Source organism: Cibotium barometz, chromosome 21, assembly GCF_041138505.1.
Source record: "Cibotium barometz isolate CiBa-2024 chromosome 21, ASM4113850v1, whole genome shotgun sequence".
In the NCBI taxonomy this organism is placed as follows: domain Eukaryota; kingdom Viridiplantae; phylum Streptophyta; class Polypodiopsida; order Cyatheales; family Cibotiaceae; genus Cibotium; species Cibotium barometz.
This window is the reverse complement of record NC_141066.1, coordinates 14,504,275-14,521,568: the sequence shown is the minus strand read 5'-3', so window position 1 is coordinate 14,521,568 and position 17,294 is coordinate 14,504,275. Positions and strand designations below refer to the sequence as shown.

At 45.4% G+C, this 17,294-nt stretch overlaps 1 protein-coding gene across 2 annotated transcripts in view; it reads right to left on the bottom strand.

The window, feature by feature from the left end:
• The window catches only part of LOC147626883 (amino acid transporter AVT1C-like), an 81,981-nt gene extending 65,096 nt beyond the window's left edge, over window positions 1–16,885 (bottom strand). For both annotated transcript variants that reach the window (XM_086815427.1, XM_086815426.1), the window contains exons 1-5: window positions 16,615–16,885; window positions 15,979–16,492; window positions 420–712; window positions 119–333; window positions 4–27 (exon numbers count right to left, since the gene is read on the bottom strand). In XM_086815427.1, coding sequence (XP_086671553.1) covers window positions 4–27; window positions 119–333; window positions 420–712; window positions 15,979–16,175 — 729 coding nt within the window. In that variant the 5' untranslated portion in view covers window positions 16,176–16,492; window positions 16,615–16,885. The remainder of the gene's footprint in view (window positions 1–3; window positions 28–118; window positions 334–419; window positions 713–15,978; window positions 16,493–16,614) is intronic.
• Between the last annotated feature and the right edge of the window lie 409 nt (window positions 16,886–17,294).

The following is a 17,294-nucleotide window of genomic DNA, read 5'->3' as shown; positions in this document are numbered from 1 at the left end:
TACATAGAGTTCTATATACAAGATAATCTGTCAACACCCAAACACAGATCAGAATACACCCACAAGCCTGCACCGCGACCCCAGAATAGCAAAACATGTTAACTTAGCGTATACTCACAGAGATGATGATCCGACCAGTCATCCCAAAAGCAGCTTGCCCAATATCTGGATATGTTTCAAGCCCAGCTTGGCTGTCTAAGCAGCGCCGAAGAAGGATCCCAGTGTACCAAGAGACAATGGCAAACACAAACAAAAGACACAAGCCAAGCCATCCCCCTTCTTTCACAGCAAAAGGGGTGGTGAGAATTCCTACCCCACACAACACATTTATACCTATATCACAAAAAAAAAAATCAAAATCAGCTCGATTTGAAGAGGCATTTCAAGACGAGACCCTCTTGAGAACATTGAAAGCTCACCATTCAGACTGCCTTGTGTTGCACTACATCCACGAGGTACTCCATGAGCATCCTCTGTAGCTCTGAAAGGAGGATACTTTGGGGGCACTGAAGGGACTTGCTCATATATAGATGTTTCTTCTTTGTCCGCTTTGGTTGGCAGGAATGAGGTGGTTAAAGGGCTTAATTTGTCATTGGACTTCGTCCGCCTCTTGAATGAGCTGGAGAGATATGAAGAGCTCAAATGGGAGATACCTGGGCTCAAAAAGCTGATGCCAGGCGATCCCAAACTACTATAGATATCCATGGATTGCCTGCATTTTGTGAGGAAACGAGATGAAAGTTTTAGATGCTTCTTGTTTTTTATACCAATCTTGAGAACATACTCACTTTCAAGTTTAGAGTATCAGCCAATTTGTTGCAGACCCATACTTTGGATCAAGCAAAAACTCACCAAGGCACTTGTTTGATTTATGAAAAGTAACTGCTGAGGAATCCTCAAAGCATGTGAAAAAAACTCACCTTTTTTTAGACTTCTATTGGTTATTATATATAACAAAACAGCCAAGTTCCTTTGAGAAAAGATACTCTGTTAAGGCACTGTTAATGACTGTTGATTACCCAGACTATAATAGAACCAGTAAATGCAGGATTGATACAATTCCCACCCTTGACAGTTTGGCAAAGCTCTGGTCTCCAGCCGCCAGCCCCAGATGGGAGATTATCAGCAGCATAGTTGCATAGCATATTTGGCGGGCCCATTGCAGTGAGGCCATTGAGGGTACTCTCAACCCTCCAGCTGAATCCTATAGCAGGTCTGGTTGCCCGGCACTCCAAGAGTGGTGGTTCTTCACAGGATAGTATGTTCGGGATTCCGTGGTACACACACAACACAATGTAACACTTAAGACAGACTGATGGCACATGAGAATTCTGTATTACTTGTATTACTTCCAAGAGTGTTGTTACATGCCTCACTGCACCATGCACACCTAGCAGTGGTCACAATGAGATAGGCAGTACATAGGACGGACTAGCACAGTCATCAATGTGATGACAATGATGGAGAGCTCTCAGCGAGGAGGATGGCATGTAGGAAGATTGATCCTTCCAACGGTTCCGTTGATGTAGCTTTAAATCTCTGAAGAGTCGCACTGTCCGGAGATGCCGTTGGTGGGCCCTTCCTATCATTGGAAGGCGTCAGTCGGTGTGAAAGTGCGGTGCCTTCAATGTTGGTGTGGTTCAATCATTTCCAGTCAGCACCGCCACTTGCAGAGATTCTCTGGAGATGGTCCAGTCATTTCCAGTCAACGCCGCTTGTAGAGATTCTCTGGAGATCCATTGCAGCTAGGCCACTGGATGGTCCTAGTAGATGTCCAGGTGGATGTCCAAAGTGGATGTCCATGTTCCAAGTGGGTGTCCAATAATTCCAAGTGGAAGTTCCAAGTGGTTGTCCAGTACTTCCAAGTGGAAGTCCAGTGAACACTGTGGGCACAGGTCGCCCACCACTAAGAGTGCTCACCGTCCTCAGTGAGGCAAAAATAAATTCAAGATTTCTTGGAAAAATAATAATACAATTGGTTTAAAAAAATACTACCATTACATCATAAAATGTGCTATGTACAATGGAGAAAATAAAATAAAAACTAAAGTGTCCCTCAAGGGGAAGGAAAACCCTCAGTGCTGATGGAAGAACCTTGGACCCCAGTAGGGATCCATTCAAAATGCCCTGCAGAGGCTGGAGAGTCTAGCGAAGAACACCCAATAAACAGCTTCGGCCTGAAGAGAGACAGGTTCCCTGTCCTGTTGCACAAGCTGATCCCGGAGCAGCACCACTTCTTCAGGGGTGTGAGAAGATGTAGTGCGGAGTGTGGTGAGCTCGGACTCCGTGTCATGAAGGCAATACTGGAGAGTGGAGATTTGAGCATGAAGATCTCAGATAGTATCCTCATCCTGGCAAGCCCGCGTTCGGTGGCATTGAGTAACATCAGCCAGCTCAAAGAAGTAATTGGTGAGGTATGTGGAGTAGATCCGAAGGTCCGCAGAGAGATTATCCAGACTGCAGACAATGCGGCGAGCTCAGCGAGGATGGGGAATGGAAAGCCACTCTGAAGGATCAAGAAATCTCAAGCACAACAAATCTCCCACAGAGATATTTCAACCAGAGTAAGAGAGGGGAATTAGGGGTCTCAATGCACTTTGGATCATCACCACCACCACCACCTACAAAACAATCACCACTAGCAGCACCAGCCATGAAGCGGACGCCTGTGAAGAATCTGGAGATGACGTAAGAATGGAGGGTGCACCGGTAGCTATCGATGGGGTAGCAACAGGGAGAGTGGTAACCACCGTCGAAGTAGGAATTGCGCTAGAGAGCGTTGCAGAAGAGGACATGCCACTACCCATGTGCAGTGGTGGAGGGGTGGTGAGGAGTGACGGAGATGATGATGTGGAAGAGAAAATTGTGGTAGATGAAGGAGGAAGGAAGGTGGGAAGGTTGGGGACTGTGGTCAGCGAGGTGTGAGCTGGGGGAGGGGCTGCTGACGAGGAAGGTGGGCCGCCCAAAGACACCAGGCCACTGGTGACGCCCGTGGTGGAAATGAAGGTAGAGAGAATGATGAGTGGGATGGAGGATGGGATGATGGGAGGGGTGGACAAAAAGGTCGTCCTCCAACGAGATGGGATGAGACAGGGGAATCCTGTTGTACCCGAGGGCAGACCTGAGTAGGTTTGGGGGAAGGATGGGTAGATGGGCAGGGCGAAGGGGCAGAAGGAAGGGAGGAGGAGATTGAGAAGATATGTGAGGAGTCTAGCAGAAGGCCAAGTAAAAGAGGAGATTTCAGGCTTGTGGATTTGAGTCATAAATGAGATGGTGAAAGGGGAAGGAGTGACCAGTCTAAAAGCAATAAAAAGCCTCGGTGTGATGGGTGGAAACAAAAGGCAAGGGAGCAATAGGAATTTCCCAGAGTAAGAAATAATAATGGAAGGTCACATAAAGATGGAGAGTACGGGACTAAGGGGTGAAGGGGAGGGAGCCAGCAAGGTAATAGTTGTGGCAGAGCGCTCAATGGGGGAAATTCCGATAATAAGAGTGTCGGAAGATGGTACATCAGGGGGCCCAATGACACTAGATAAAAATGTGAGATTCAATTTCTGATCATTGGGCATGTCAAGAAAATGTGAGTAAGGCTGCATATAGAGAGGGATTTACAGGGGGTAAAGAGTGGATGGTTGCTAGACCTGCCAGACCCAGAGTACCAAATTGCACCGGAGTAAAAAAGGTAGTTAGCTTGGGAACGCGAAGTGGAGAGGGATTGGAAAATTGAATGGGAAAGTGGCGACAAAAACAGGGTGGGAAGCCGAAACTAGACGGTGGAAGTTGGAGAATGTGTGACAACTATAAAAATTTGAACAAATTCACGATCAAGAATAGATATCCCCGTCCAGAGCAGATGATGTGATTGATAGGTTGCAAGGAGCTTCCTATTTTTCGAAGATTGACCTTCGTACTCATTATCACCAGATATGGATAGCTGAGGAAGATGTCTTTAAGACAGGATTCCGCATGCAATATAGCCATTACGAGTTTCTCATGTTACCTTTTGGGCTCACGAATGCTCCTGCCACTTTCTAGAAGATGATGAATGATCTCTTTCGAGATTATTTAGAGAAGCACGTCGAACATCTCTAGATCGTCTTGAGGATTTTGACATGGGAGAAGTTATATGCCAAGTATACGAACTGTGAGTTCTTCAAAAGAGACCTCATATATTTAGGACATCGAATTTCTCAAGATGGGATAAGCATACATCTTGAGTGGATATAGAATGTTTTGGATTGGCCAGTTTCCTAGACTGTAAGGCAACTTATGGCGTTTTTGGGATTCACTGTGTTTCTTAAGAAGTCGGTGAGAGGAATTATTCACCATTAACAATACCTTTCATAGACCTCCTTAGGGGTAGAGGACGTTGATAGGATTTTTTGTGGCCAAGAGGACATGATCAATGGAGATGCTCATCCCAACCCCAAGACAAGAAAATAATACATTGGATATTGTTAAAGACCTTAGGAAATGTAGGATTCTTGCATGGATAGCTGCACACTTGTAACTAGATGTAATAAGCTATTGCACGGCAAATAGCCGACAAGATTGGGGTGATTCTATTCTTTTCCGGCTTATAGCTGTGATTGTTGTATGCCTTTTTTATACTTAATAGAAGTCTCTTTCTTGAAAAAAAAAAAAAAAAAAAAAACAAGGCCGACAAGATTGGGTAGAGAAGGTGAAGGCATGCATGGGATAGAACTTAGTTACGCAAGGAGGAGAGGTAGAATTGAGAGTTTGTTTTTGTGAGAGCTTTGTGGGAGTTTTTGTGTGTGTTGAAGAATTGAATGCTAAGAGAGTTGGTTCTGAGTTGGAAATTGCTCTGAAGTTGTGTCACATGCACTCTGCACTGTAGTGCATGGTGACAAGATCTCATCATCATCACTGCAACATTGTACATTATTAGCACCCTTTAGGATGATATTTGTCGTACGCCATGACCCCATTGTAATCCTCAGTCCAGGATAAGTCAGGCACGAGCTACGTAGGTCATTCCTCAACCTTAGACAATCAGTCAGTCAGTCCAAGTCCCTTAACCCACTTGAAGAGATGCTTTCATGTACGTAGAGTCAGTAGAAGCCTCAGGGTTTGCATTAGAAAGCACTCTGCATAATGCATAGCATTCATCCATTGCATATAGACCATTGCAGATGCCTTCAAATAACATCTAGCATTTATTAGAATTTATCCAGTATTCTTCCCATCATTTATAGCATTTCATGGGCATTTTTACATTATTTATCCATTTATCCAAGACAAGATGCAGTAGGCCAGCTCTGTAGCCAGCCGACCAATATCAAGTGTCCATATAAATAGTTGAGCATATCATTCATTCATGTCATACTCAGCCTTGAAGACCTCAACGCTTGAAGCCTTCAGCCCAAGGAGCATAAGCGATTGCAGAATTCAGCACATCAGCCATCAACGTTTCATCCATCAGCATATAGGAGCATCAACGCTTGAGCATTCAGCCTGCATTCAGCAAAACGTAGCATCTACAGCATTCAGCCCTACAGAGCACCTTCCGTTTTCAGCATCCTTATATGCATCATTTTGCTATAGCCACTTGGTGAAGGTAAAACTCAACATTCATACTCATTTTCAGCATTCATACAAAGCCTAGAACAGTCCCAATCAGCCCCTACTCTCAGCCTCATAGATCCTCCGAGATCATGTGTTTGGCTTATCGTCAATCCACTGTCACCATATAGGAGCATCAACGCTTGAGCATTCAGCCTGCATTCAGCAAAATGCAGCATCTACAGCATTCAGCTCTACAGTGCACCTTGCGTTTTCAGCATGCTTATATGCATTGTTTTACTATAGCCACTTGGTGAAGGTAAAACTCAACATTCATACTCATTTTCAGCATTCATACAAAGCCTAGAACAGTCCCAATCAGCACCTACTCTCAGCCTCATATTTGCAGCCTTCCTACATCCATTGGGAAGAGTGCATAGGTTCGAGATTGGACATCATTGGTGCTTCTACAGACATGTAGAGTTCAGCCCGACTCTTGGTCCTCCGAGATCTTGTGTTTGGCTTATCGTCAGTCCACCGTCAATCTCTTCAAAGCAAATACTACTCTAGTAACGGGATAGGGGGCCCTTCAGTGGGTAATTCGAGACCCCATACGGTGTACAGTCTCTCTCTCTCTCTCTCTCTCTCTCTCTCTCTCTCTCTCTCAAATCTCTTAAAGTTTGAAGTCATAAAGTGGATTGCTAAACTCGCGAAACTCAAGATACAGAAGACGCTGTGAGAATTTGTGTGACAGGATCCTCAATAACGAATACTTCCACTGCATGTTACATTGGTATCAGATTCAGCTTGTCCACACACCGTATCCTAGCTTGAGGCCATCCTTGGATGGTCAGATTGCGTTCTGGCACAACCACCGACTTCAGCATAATGTCTACAAAGGAGAGTACCCATCAGCCGGAGGACGTCTCCCACAAAGGAGACTTTGCTCTTCCGACTACCACAAACACCATAGCTCCACTTAGAGCTTAGAACTAGCTTCTCACGGAGCGTCTCCAACTCTTGGAGGCAAGAGCAGCACGTCGTCCTCCGCCTCTAGCAACCCCCGACTACATCTCCCTCTTCTTTCAAATGAAACAACAAAGAAGAGAAGACGAGGCTAGACGGAGAGAAGAAAAATCAGAAGCTGAAGGTAAAAAGCAAGAAGAAAAAGTAGATAGAAGGCACCATGAGGAAGCCCAACGCAGGATCGAAGACCAACGTCAAGCTGAACTCGCCGCTCGGGAGCACCAACGAGAGCTCGATCGAAAACATATGTTACTCGAGCACCAAAGGAAAAAGGAGGCCATGCATCTTAGATACCAACACCTCTCTTCAATTTCCCCAGTCTTAGGTGCCACCACCTAGCAGCCCACAACATCGACTACCGTCATTCGAAGTCAACCAAATTTTAGTAAGTATGATGGTAAGTGTGATATTTTAGCAGTTAATTAGTTTATTCATCAATTTACTGCTCATTTTCCATTAGCTAGGATTACAGATCCTCAAGACACAGTCCACATGGCGGCTCCCCACCTTACGAGTGAGGCAGCCACTTGGTGGCAGCATTGGGCTAGTCTTCATACAGACCAGACCACAGGTGTCACAGCTTTTAGCTGGATACATTTGTTCATGACCTAAAGACCAGATTTCTCCCGCCCCAGTATATGACCGGCCTGGCAGATGAGTTTTATGGACTCAAACAGAATTGGTCAGCAGTGCTTCAGTGTTCCGGAAAGGTTATAACTTTAGCACAGTAGTTAGGGTTATCTGAGCAGGCCAAGATGGATCAATTCATTCGTGGATTAGATCCCAACATCCGGTTCACAGTTGGCAACTTTGAAACCAGTACATATGATCGGGCATTATGACCGGGCTTTAACTCTTGCTCAAACTAAAGAAATGAAGATGAACGGAGGCAAGCCCAAACAGTCGGCACAGTCCAGTACCAAACCCTAGCAGCAGCAATCTGCTGCGCAGCCAGGAAAAGGTAATGCATGTTCTAAAGATACTAAGAAGGACGGCACTAATAGCTCTAGTTCAGGGGGTAAGAAGAATAAGGAATCCAAGCCTAAGAAAACCCCTGAAGAAAAGGCTAAAGCAAGCATCACTGGAGGCTATCTTCCTCCAGAGGAGCAAAGGAAATACCAGTCAGAAAACAGATGCTTTTTCTGTCATACCATAGGGCATGGTAAGAAGGATTGCCACAAATGGCAAGCGGAGCAAGCCTCCAAAGCTCCTTCTGCCACAGTTGCCACAGCATCTCCAACTCCTCCAACCCCGCCTACTACCACAAATGCAGTTCAGCTTTTACCTTTTATGCATCCTATGCCATCTGTGGTATTTGATGCTAAGCAGGAGGGTGAGAGCGATGCTACACAGGAAAGCCTCATCCGAGCTTATGGCTCTGCCAAGGGCCGACAGTTTGTAGTCCTGTTTGACATGGGCAGTTTTTAGGACGCCATCTCTCCCCAGTTGGCTAACAAGATGAGCTACACATTAGTACCATATCATTTGGATGTGGACAGGTTCACACCTGGTCTCCGCACCCACATATCTCAGAAAGCACAGCAATTTGCCTTTGAAGTTCAGAAGGCCTCATTCCAACGAGATTTCATTCTCTCTCCTCTTTTGGGGTGTGACATGATCTTAGGAATCCAGTGTGGTTTCATCAATAGGAGCCTATCCCCGATTGGGGGCATGATACTTTTACTATTTGTAAAGGTTTTCCTGAGCCCGTCATGATTCGTGGGGATAGAAACATTCTTGGCATCCCATCAATTTCGCATCTCTAGGCCCGATGAGCTATCCGCTACCACCATATAACCACAAACACCAAGAGCCATGAGTCACTATCTGAGGAGAAGGGTCAATGAACCAATGCTTTCCCGAACGACCAACAATCCTCACTGGACTAAGCCTGGTATCTGCGATGATCTCCTCCATACTACATCTCCTCAATCTCCCTTCACACATAATAAGAGTAAATGATGCAATATGTAGCCTCCTGGCCGGAGAGAGCAATGACCTGCAGAGGTATGCCTATCCTCGAAAAAAGTCCAAGCCAACTCGGATGATAATCTCCATGGAAGGTCCCAGAAAGCCACTCATGCGGAATAGCTGCATCAATCTGATCAATACGAATGCAAGAGCCCCTAAGATGCTGAATGGATGCAGCTCTTCGATCCTCCGGAAGACTCTTAAAGGTCTTCCAAGCAAGAACTTTGTATGCACATCTCTCCCATCCTAACCACTGCATATAATGAGATGCACCAAGTGGCCGACCAACCTCATCCCCGATGAGCTCGTTCCACATAATAGGTTGTCGGCCAGCCTCATCCAAAGACCTAGGAAGCCTTTTTCGCAAAAAGATCTCATGCTTCTCCATGCTCTGACAATGGCTGCAATAAGAAGGGAAGATGGTGCCCTGATATCAGCCTCTGTGAACAAAAATCGTGTGCTAGGCATCCAGTCTCTCCCGACCCTAGGTGTCCATTCGGAAATCTGAGACCAGAAAAAATCCTTCCAAGGCTCAATGCTTGGTAGGAAACCTCTGACCACAAGTTTGCAGAGCAACGCCCTACACTGAACATCCGGATCGATAATATTCAAGCCCCCCTCTCGTTTGGACTAAATAACTATAAGCCAAGCTACCCTGGCATGAGTGTCTGAGGTGCCATCCAAACCCGACCAGAGAAAATTGCCGACCAATCTCCGCAATTGGCCAATGCACGCACAAGAGAAGCACCCACAAGAGGCAATAAACCAAGCTGAGGCAAGCAATACCTAATTAGCCACCACCAAAGTTCTACAAGCTAAATCTTATCTCCTGGAGCTCCAATGGAGGAGCTTCTTCCGGATACTCATAAGTACCAGAGCAAACTGCTATGCAAGAGAAATATCAATCCCAACTTGACATCCCAAATATCTAGCAATGCGTCCTCTGCTGATCCAAGTAAAACCAAGATCTGCACCCCAAGCAACTCTCGGTGAATCACTAACCCAAAAACCAACAAATTTGTGCCAATTAATGAGTGCCTCTGCTGCCAAATAGAACTCCTCTAGTGCTACCCGGAAGGAACATAAGCATATATGTGAAGCCTCCAAGAACATGGATGTGTCATCAGCTAACTCAGAGTCAACCAATTCCTCTTGACTGCGAAGAGGCAACCTCAATCCAGAAATACCAGTAGTGGAGCGAAGAAAGATGCTCATGGTCTCTGCAACTATTATATATAATAATGGGGCTAAAGGGCAACCCTGCCGTACTAAGCAAGAAATCTGAAACCGCTCTCCTCTATCACCGCAAGCAAGCACTCTACTGTGGGCATCACAATACATGCATGAAACTCCCTTGATCCATCTCTGAGAGAAGCCCATATGGCTAAGTGTACCCTCAAGGAAGTCCCAATCTACTCTATCATAGGCCTTCTCAAAATCCAAGAGCAGAATGGCTGAGGACTGATTGCTCACTTTTAGCCCATTCGACGGCCTCCCAAAACGAGAAAATGTTATCAAAGATGCTCCTGCCATGTAAGAATCCATTCTGAGTATCATGAATGACATCTTGCAAAATTGGCTGCAATCTGATGCTCACTACCTTCGCAAGTATGCAATCCCAAGTAAGGTGATAGGTCCCCACTGGCCAATCAATGTCTTATCCCCACTCTTAGGAATAAGATAAATAAGCCCCTCACTGAGAGAAGAAGGCATACAACCTGTGTCTCACATCTCCTACAAAGCTGATGTGATCTCAGTCCCAATCTCATCCCAAAAAGTAATCAAAAAAACAGGGGAGAGGCCATCCTCCCCAAGACACTTACCATGAGGTAAGGCATGAAGAGCATGATTGAACTCCTACATAGAAAAAGGGGCATCCGGAGCGGCACACATCTCCTCAGTGATCAAATGTGGCAATGCATTCCAAACCTTCCTCTGTGCCCTGTGTCTCAAATCAGAGTGCAGCTCAGCACTAAGAAGCTGGCGATAGAAATCAGTGGCAATCTGTCTAACCATAAGAGGATCTGAGTGAAGAGTGCCATGTGAATCCTGCAAACTTGGGCTTCCTCATAGTCCCGTCTATCTGCTTTTTCTTGGTGATTTCTTGCTTCAGCTGCTACTTTTTCTTCTCTCCGTCTAGTCTCGTCTTCTCTTCTTTGTTGTTCCATCTGAAAGAAGAGGGAGATGTAGTCGAGGGTTGCTAGAGGCAGAGGAGGACGTGTTGCTGTTGCCTCCAAGAGTTGGAGACGCTCCATGAGAAGCTGGTTCTGAGCTCTGAGTAGAGCTATGGTGTCTGCGGTAGTTGGAAGAGTAAGGTCTCCTTCGGGGGAGACGTCTTCCGACTGATGGGTACTCTCCTCTTTAGACATGATGCTGAAGTCAGTGGTCATGCCGGAACGCAATGTGACCATCCAAGGATGCCCTCACGCTAGGATACACTGTGTGTGGACAAGCTGAATCTGATACCAATGTAACATGCAACGGAAGTATTCGTAATTGAGGATCCTGTCACACAAATTCTCACACCGTCTTCTATATCTTGAGTTTCGCGAGTTGCGGAAGTATTCGTAATTTGAGGATCCTGTCTTCTGTATCGTGAGTTTCGCGAGTTTAGCAATCCACTTTAAGACTTCAAACTTTAAGAGATTTGAAAGAGAGAGAGAGAGAGAGAGAGAGAGAGAGAGAGAAACTGTACTCCGTATGGGGTCACAAATTGAAGAGACTGACGGTGGACTGATGATAAGCCAAAAGCAAAATCTCGGAGGACCAAGAGTTGGGCTAAAGTGTACACGGCCGTAGAAGCACCAATGATGATCAATCTTGAGCCTATGCACTCTTCCCAATGGATGTAGGAAGGCTCCAACTCTAAGGTTGAGAGAAGGGGCTGATTGGGACTCTTCTAGGCTATGTATGAATGCTGAAAATGAGTATGAATGCTGAGTTTTACCTTCACCAAGTGGCTGTAGCAAAACGATGCATATGAGGATGCTGAAAACTATATGAATGCTGAAAACGCAAGAGGAACTATAGGCTGAATGCTATACATGCTGCATTTTACTGAAGGAAGGCTGAATTGCTCAAGCGTTGATGCTCCTATATGTTGATGAGGAAAACACTGAAGGCTGATGTGCTGAATTCTGCAATCGCTTATGCTACTTGTGCTGAAGGCTCCGAACGTTGAGGTCTTCAATGCTGATTATGATATGAATGAATGAATGAATTATATGCTGAGCTATTTATATGGACAAATGATGCTGGTCGGCTGGCTATAGAGCTGACCGACTGCATCTGTCCGGGATAAAATAGATAAATGATGTAAAAATGCCCAATAAATGCTGTAAATTATGGGAATAATACTAGATAAATTCTAATGAATGCTATATGTTATCTGAAGGCTTCTACAATGGTCTAAATGCAGTGGATGAATGCTATGCATTATGCAGAGTGCTTTCTAATGCAAACCCTAAGGCTTCTACTGACTCTACATGCATGAATGCATCTCTTCAAGTGGGTTAAGGGACTTGGACTGACTGACTTCCTGTCTCAGGCTGAGAATGACCTAGGTAACTCGTGCCTAACTTATCCTGGACTGAGGATTACAATGGGGTCACAGTGCACGACAAATATCATCCTAAAAAGGTACTAATAATGTACAATGTTGCGCTGATGATGATGAGCCATCTAATGCAGAGTGCATGTGACACGATTTTTACCTATAAAAGTGACGATGAAAGCAACCGAATTGGCGCAACACTTTGTTGACCATCTTTTCAGGTTGTATGGACTACCTTTTGATATAGTCAGTGACAAGGATTCAAAGTTTTCTAGACATTTCTAGCACCTAGTTTTCCAAAGATTGGAGACTATGCTAAGTATGAGTTCCTCTAATCATTCTCAGTCTGATGGACAAACAGAGAGAGTGAATCAGGTTTTGGAGGATAAACTTCATGCATATGGCTCCAAGAGACCATTAGATTGGGAGAAGTATATCCCGATGATCGAATTTTCCTATAACAGTGCTAAGCATGCGGCTACTCGTTACAATCCATTTATGTTGTTGTGCAAATACCAACCTAGATGTCCAATAACAATTGGACTTAAGGGTATTCAGATTGATGTAGCTAGCGATTTCCTACTAGATATGCAAGAAATGCTAGTCAATGCATGTGAGGCTATCAGAAGTGCACAAGATCGTGCACGGTTTTGTGCTGATAGGCAGCATTCACCGATGGAGTTCACCAACGGAATGCTAGTTTATTTGAGAGTGTCCAAGAGCTGAGAGATGTTTTTTTTTCCCGAGAAAGATCCTTCTATTAGTTAATCAAAAAACAGCCACAAAGGGCTAGATACAATCATGAAGGGCTAGATACAAACTCGCTTCATTTAAGGGCAGGAATCAAATGATGAAAAAGGGGAAAGAGATGCTTCTCCTTCATTGGCTGCTCTGTGAGGAGAAGACTATCTCATACAGGGGGAGGAGGGGAGGGAGAAACAACCAAAGAGGTGGTTTGTAATACCAAGTGGGGTGACCACCTCTATCTCCAAAGCCTCAAGAAAGCTTCCCGCCGCTTTCGCATGCGGTCAGAACCTCCCTGTAGCTTCCAAGTTCCCCCACCGACCGTGGAGGGTGTAAATGATATCGAGCCATATGCTCTTGATGGACTCAGTCGGCGGAGTGTGGGTACCCTTGATGGCCTCGTTGCATCTCTCCAAATGTGCCAGGCTACTATGTTACTGCAAATCTCCCATCTTTGGCATGAGCCTGTATAGGTGGGGCTGTGACTGGTACTGCTGCAATACGATGGTGAGAGACCTAAAGGGCTAGCCCTCCCCCATCCTCCTCATAAGCCCTGACCACCCCAACCTGTAATGATCCGGATCAATGCCCTGTCCATAGTGAAGATGCGGAGAATCCGCTACCAAATCTGCTGAGCCTTCAGGCAATCCCAAGGACAATGTCGCTAAGACTCCTGAGGGTGGCTGCACCGTGGACAAGCTGTTGGCCGACCTCCAACTACCAACCAAGTACCGACCGCCAAACTCCTGTGTGCCATCAACCAAAGAAAGAGGGTGATCTTTCTAGGCCGAAAGCTGTCCCAAAGCCTCTTCCAAAAATCTGAAAGGAAGCGCTGTCAAATGCCTTGTGACAACCAATGTGCTGCTGAGCTGAGAGATGTTACATATGGGGAAAGTTGGAAAGTTATCCCCTAGATACTGGGGACCTTACATGATCTTGAAAAAGATTGGTGCGATTACTTATAGACTAGGGTTTCCTCCAAACATGAAAGTTCATCTAGTCTTTCATATCAATTGACTAAAAGAGATGTTGAGAGGATAACCTTGTTACCACTCAGGAACTTGTCCTATGTTCCACATGAACCCGAGAGAATTATAGATTTCAAGGAAGATAGGGCGGAGGAGGACTTGAGTTGGGAGTCCGCAACTAGTTTGAATAAGTGTTTCCCTAATTTCATTTAAGAGTAAATGTTTGAAGAGGGAAAGAATGTTACTTGGACACTATTCTATAGATTAGGGAACTAATCCAACAAGGTTAGGGGGCCCCGGGATTAGGGATTAGCAGACATAGTTATCACTATACAAGTGAGAGCTTGGGTTATTGTGAGATATAGTTGTGTGGATGCACTACTGAAGGTCTGGCTTGGACCACCACGAGAGCAAATATGCTCATGCCACACAGATAGTGAGTACGTAGGTTGGCGTGTCAAAGGCCTACGTGCAAGCTTCGGTGGTATGGGATGTCGGAGTTAGACACGGGCCTATGGGATTGTGCAAGAAGCCCTAGCCTTGGCTCGGGGGAGATCGGTGGATGCCGGCAGCCGGTCACAATTGGGAGGTGAGCTAGCCTACTACCTCATGATTTAGTTAAGGACTAACCTTGTTTTTCAGCTGTGTTTAGGGCAGATTCAGGGGAGAACTTTACACTCCCAGCACGAAGTGGTTCAAAGATATTCTAACTCATCTTGTCCAAACATAATTGAGAGGATGAGCAATCCCTTTGAGAGAACCCAGCCTCAAGATTCACTCCTTCCATAATTTGATATGACTGTCACCTAGTAAACTTGAAAGGATTTACCCTGCTAAACTACTGACACGGTTTGTAGAAGCAGTGAGACAGTTTCTCTTAGTATCAAGACGAGCAGGTGACCAACTGCCTTGCTCGATTCACAAAGCTATTGCTCATGCTTCACAAGACAACCAGGACAAAGGAGCAGGTTATCAAACTTTTGGAGGAGACATTTTGCACACATTGGGTCAAACACTCAAGCCAAGGAGTCTCCCAAACCCACAAAGATCCCACACCAACAGCCTTAAAGGGAAAGGACGAGGCAGAACAAGCCACGGCCAAAGATGTTAAGGACCAGACTAGTGCGGGAGCCTAACCTCCCTTGCTTTCTCAAAGAGAAGGGGGCCACAAGGTTAGCAATTCATTGGTTTTAATGTGACTCCACTAATTACTTTGAAAAGTTTTTCTCGAAGGATCAAAAGAAGCAAACTAGTGAGTATAAGAAGAAGACAGGTTCCATAACAGCAGCAGTTAGCAAGGCGCCAACCTGCTCTACTTACATGCTAATGAGGGCAACTTTAAACTTGAGGCAGCCTGTCCGGTTAGAGATGCAGCTTTTGGCTGTTGCTGTGGGCTCCGGCTTCAAACCCCAGGTAATGAGATTGTGAATCCTGAAAAAGGCCTACCCATCTAAAGGTAACAATGGCATGTGGTGTCCAGGGTTGATTTTTTATGCCTGTCTTGCACGTTTTAGGGATTTTTGAAGGTCAAAGATGCTGAATTCTCTATTCTGCCATTAAAATGCAAATTTACAGCCTTGGGGTTTGAGAAGGGTGCTGATCCACAGCTCTTTACCCTTTTTAATTTTGCCATCAAAAAATACATTAAAATGCAAAAATTGAAGGGCAAGGTCAACTGTCAAAAATCAACACTGGCGGTGTCCAACAACTTGATAACCTTAAACCAACCATTGAATGATTGGCCAGCTCTTCATGTTATGAACAAGCAATTATTATACGATATGCTTTCACTGGACCCACATACAATGCGATCCCCATCAGCTGCTGATGATTACTTCCATGTAGCATACAGCACCTTCTGTACTGGCGTCTAGACATGTTTCGAAAGGCAGGCGCTTAAAAGAACAGGATTGCTATATAGAGGTTAAAGAAAAATATGCCTTAATTTCATACAGGGGTTACTACAAGAGGATAAAAACAGGAATTGTATACAAAAAATTGGTTGTCAGAACTTAGCAGGCTTATTAGGGGGAAAGCAAGGAATTCTTCTTTCACATGGATAGGAAAGTGATGGAATGGAGAGGGTGAAACGGGGGTGAGTAAGCACAATTAGAGGATTAGTGTACATAAATAGGTGGTCATTATATTAGGTTTGCTATGATTAATAAGGAGGAGAAAGAAGAAGGGAAGCACCTGTAGCTTTGAGGCCAGACGGGGGTCTGGTTGTAGGAGCTATGTGATGACCCTTTTCGAGTAGGAGGGGAGTCCGGAGGAGAGGAGAGAGAGTCGGAGGTCTCGCCCTTGTCACCACCCCTGCTCACCACATCTTGCTCCTCTTCGCTCGCATAGATGTTCCCATCAAAGGCAGACAGTGACTCGTTCTTCCGCATTGCCAAGCCCCAAAGCTTGCCAGTCACTCGGAGAATTTGCAGAAACAACCCCCCCCCCCCCCAAACAGAAAACCCACTGGCCAAAAACCTCACCAAAACCCCAAGAACACAGCCCTTGTCAGCTTGCCTGCTCAATTCTTCCTATGAGCTGCCCGTGGAGAATCCATTTGTCTCTCTTCTTGAAAAACCACACCGACACAGACGCACCCACTTGCAGAAGCCTTCCCACCAGAAAACCCTCTTGCCAAAAACCTCAATAAAACCCCAAGAAAACAGTCGCTTGTCAGCTTGCCTCTTCAGTTCTTCCTTTGAGGTGCCTGTGAAAATTCCATATCAAGTACTATTCAGTCACTCTACTTTCATCTCTTTCTTTCTTTAATAAAACCTCCCCCCCACCCCACACACACACACACACACACACACAAACAAAAAGGACTACCTCGAGAGAACCCACGTCAGGCACTTGCTCATTTTCCTACATCCTACTGCTAACATTGATGAGCCCATATCAAGCACTTAGTGTCTTATGTATTGCATGAGATCACATTAAATCCTTGATGAAGGAGTACATTTCTCGTTTACTAAATCCTTGATGAAGGAGTACAGGTTGTTGATGGTTCTAGTAGCTAAATGGGTGGGTGGGTTCTCCTAAAGAACGCATTTGTTGGGCTCTCTCTCTCTCTTACACACACGCACACACAGAGGAGAGCACTAGAAGCTTAATGGGTTGGTGGGTTCTCCTAAAGGACGCACTTGTTGGGGTCTCTATCTCTCTCTCTCACACACACACACACAGAGGAGAGCACTAGAACTTAATGGGTTGGTGGGTTCTCCTAAAGGACGCATTTGTTGGGCTCTCATCTCTTTGTCGCCCTAGCCATGGCCTGCAATTCCACGGAAGAAGAAGGCGCCAGTTGCTCTGCAGACCTGTCTCTCTCTCTCACACACAGAGGAGAGCACTAGTATCGGATCTGATAGGCTGGTGCTGCTATGACAGCTATCCACAAGTCTGTGCTTTTGGACGAACGTGCATGCACCCGTTTGTGTCCGCATGTGGGATGTTTTTTTTGTCATCCGCATTCGTGTTTGCATGTGCATGTGCGCATTCTGATAATAGCT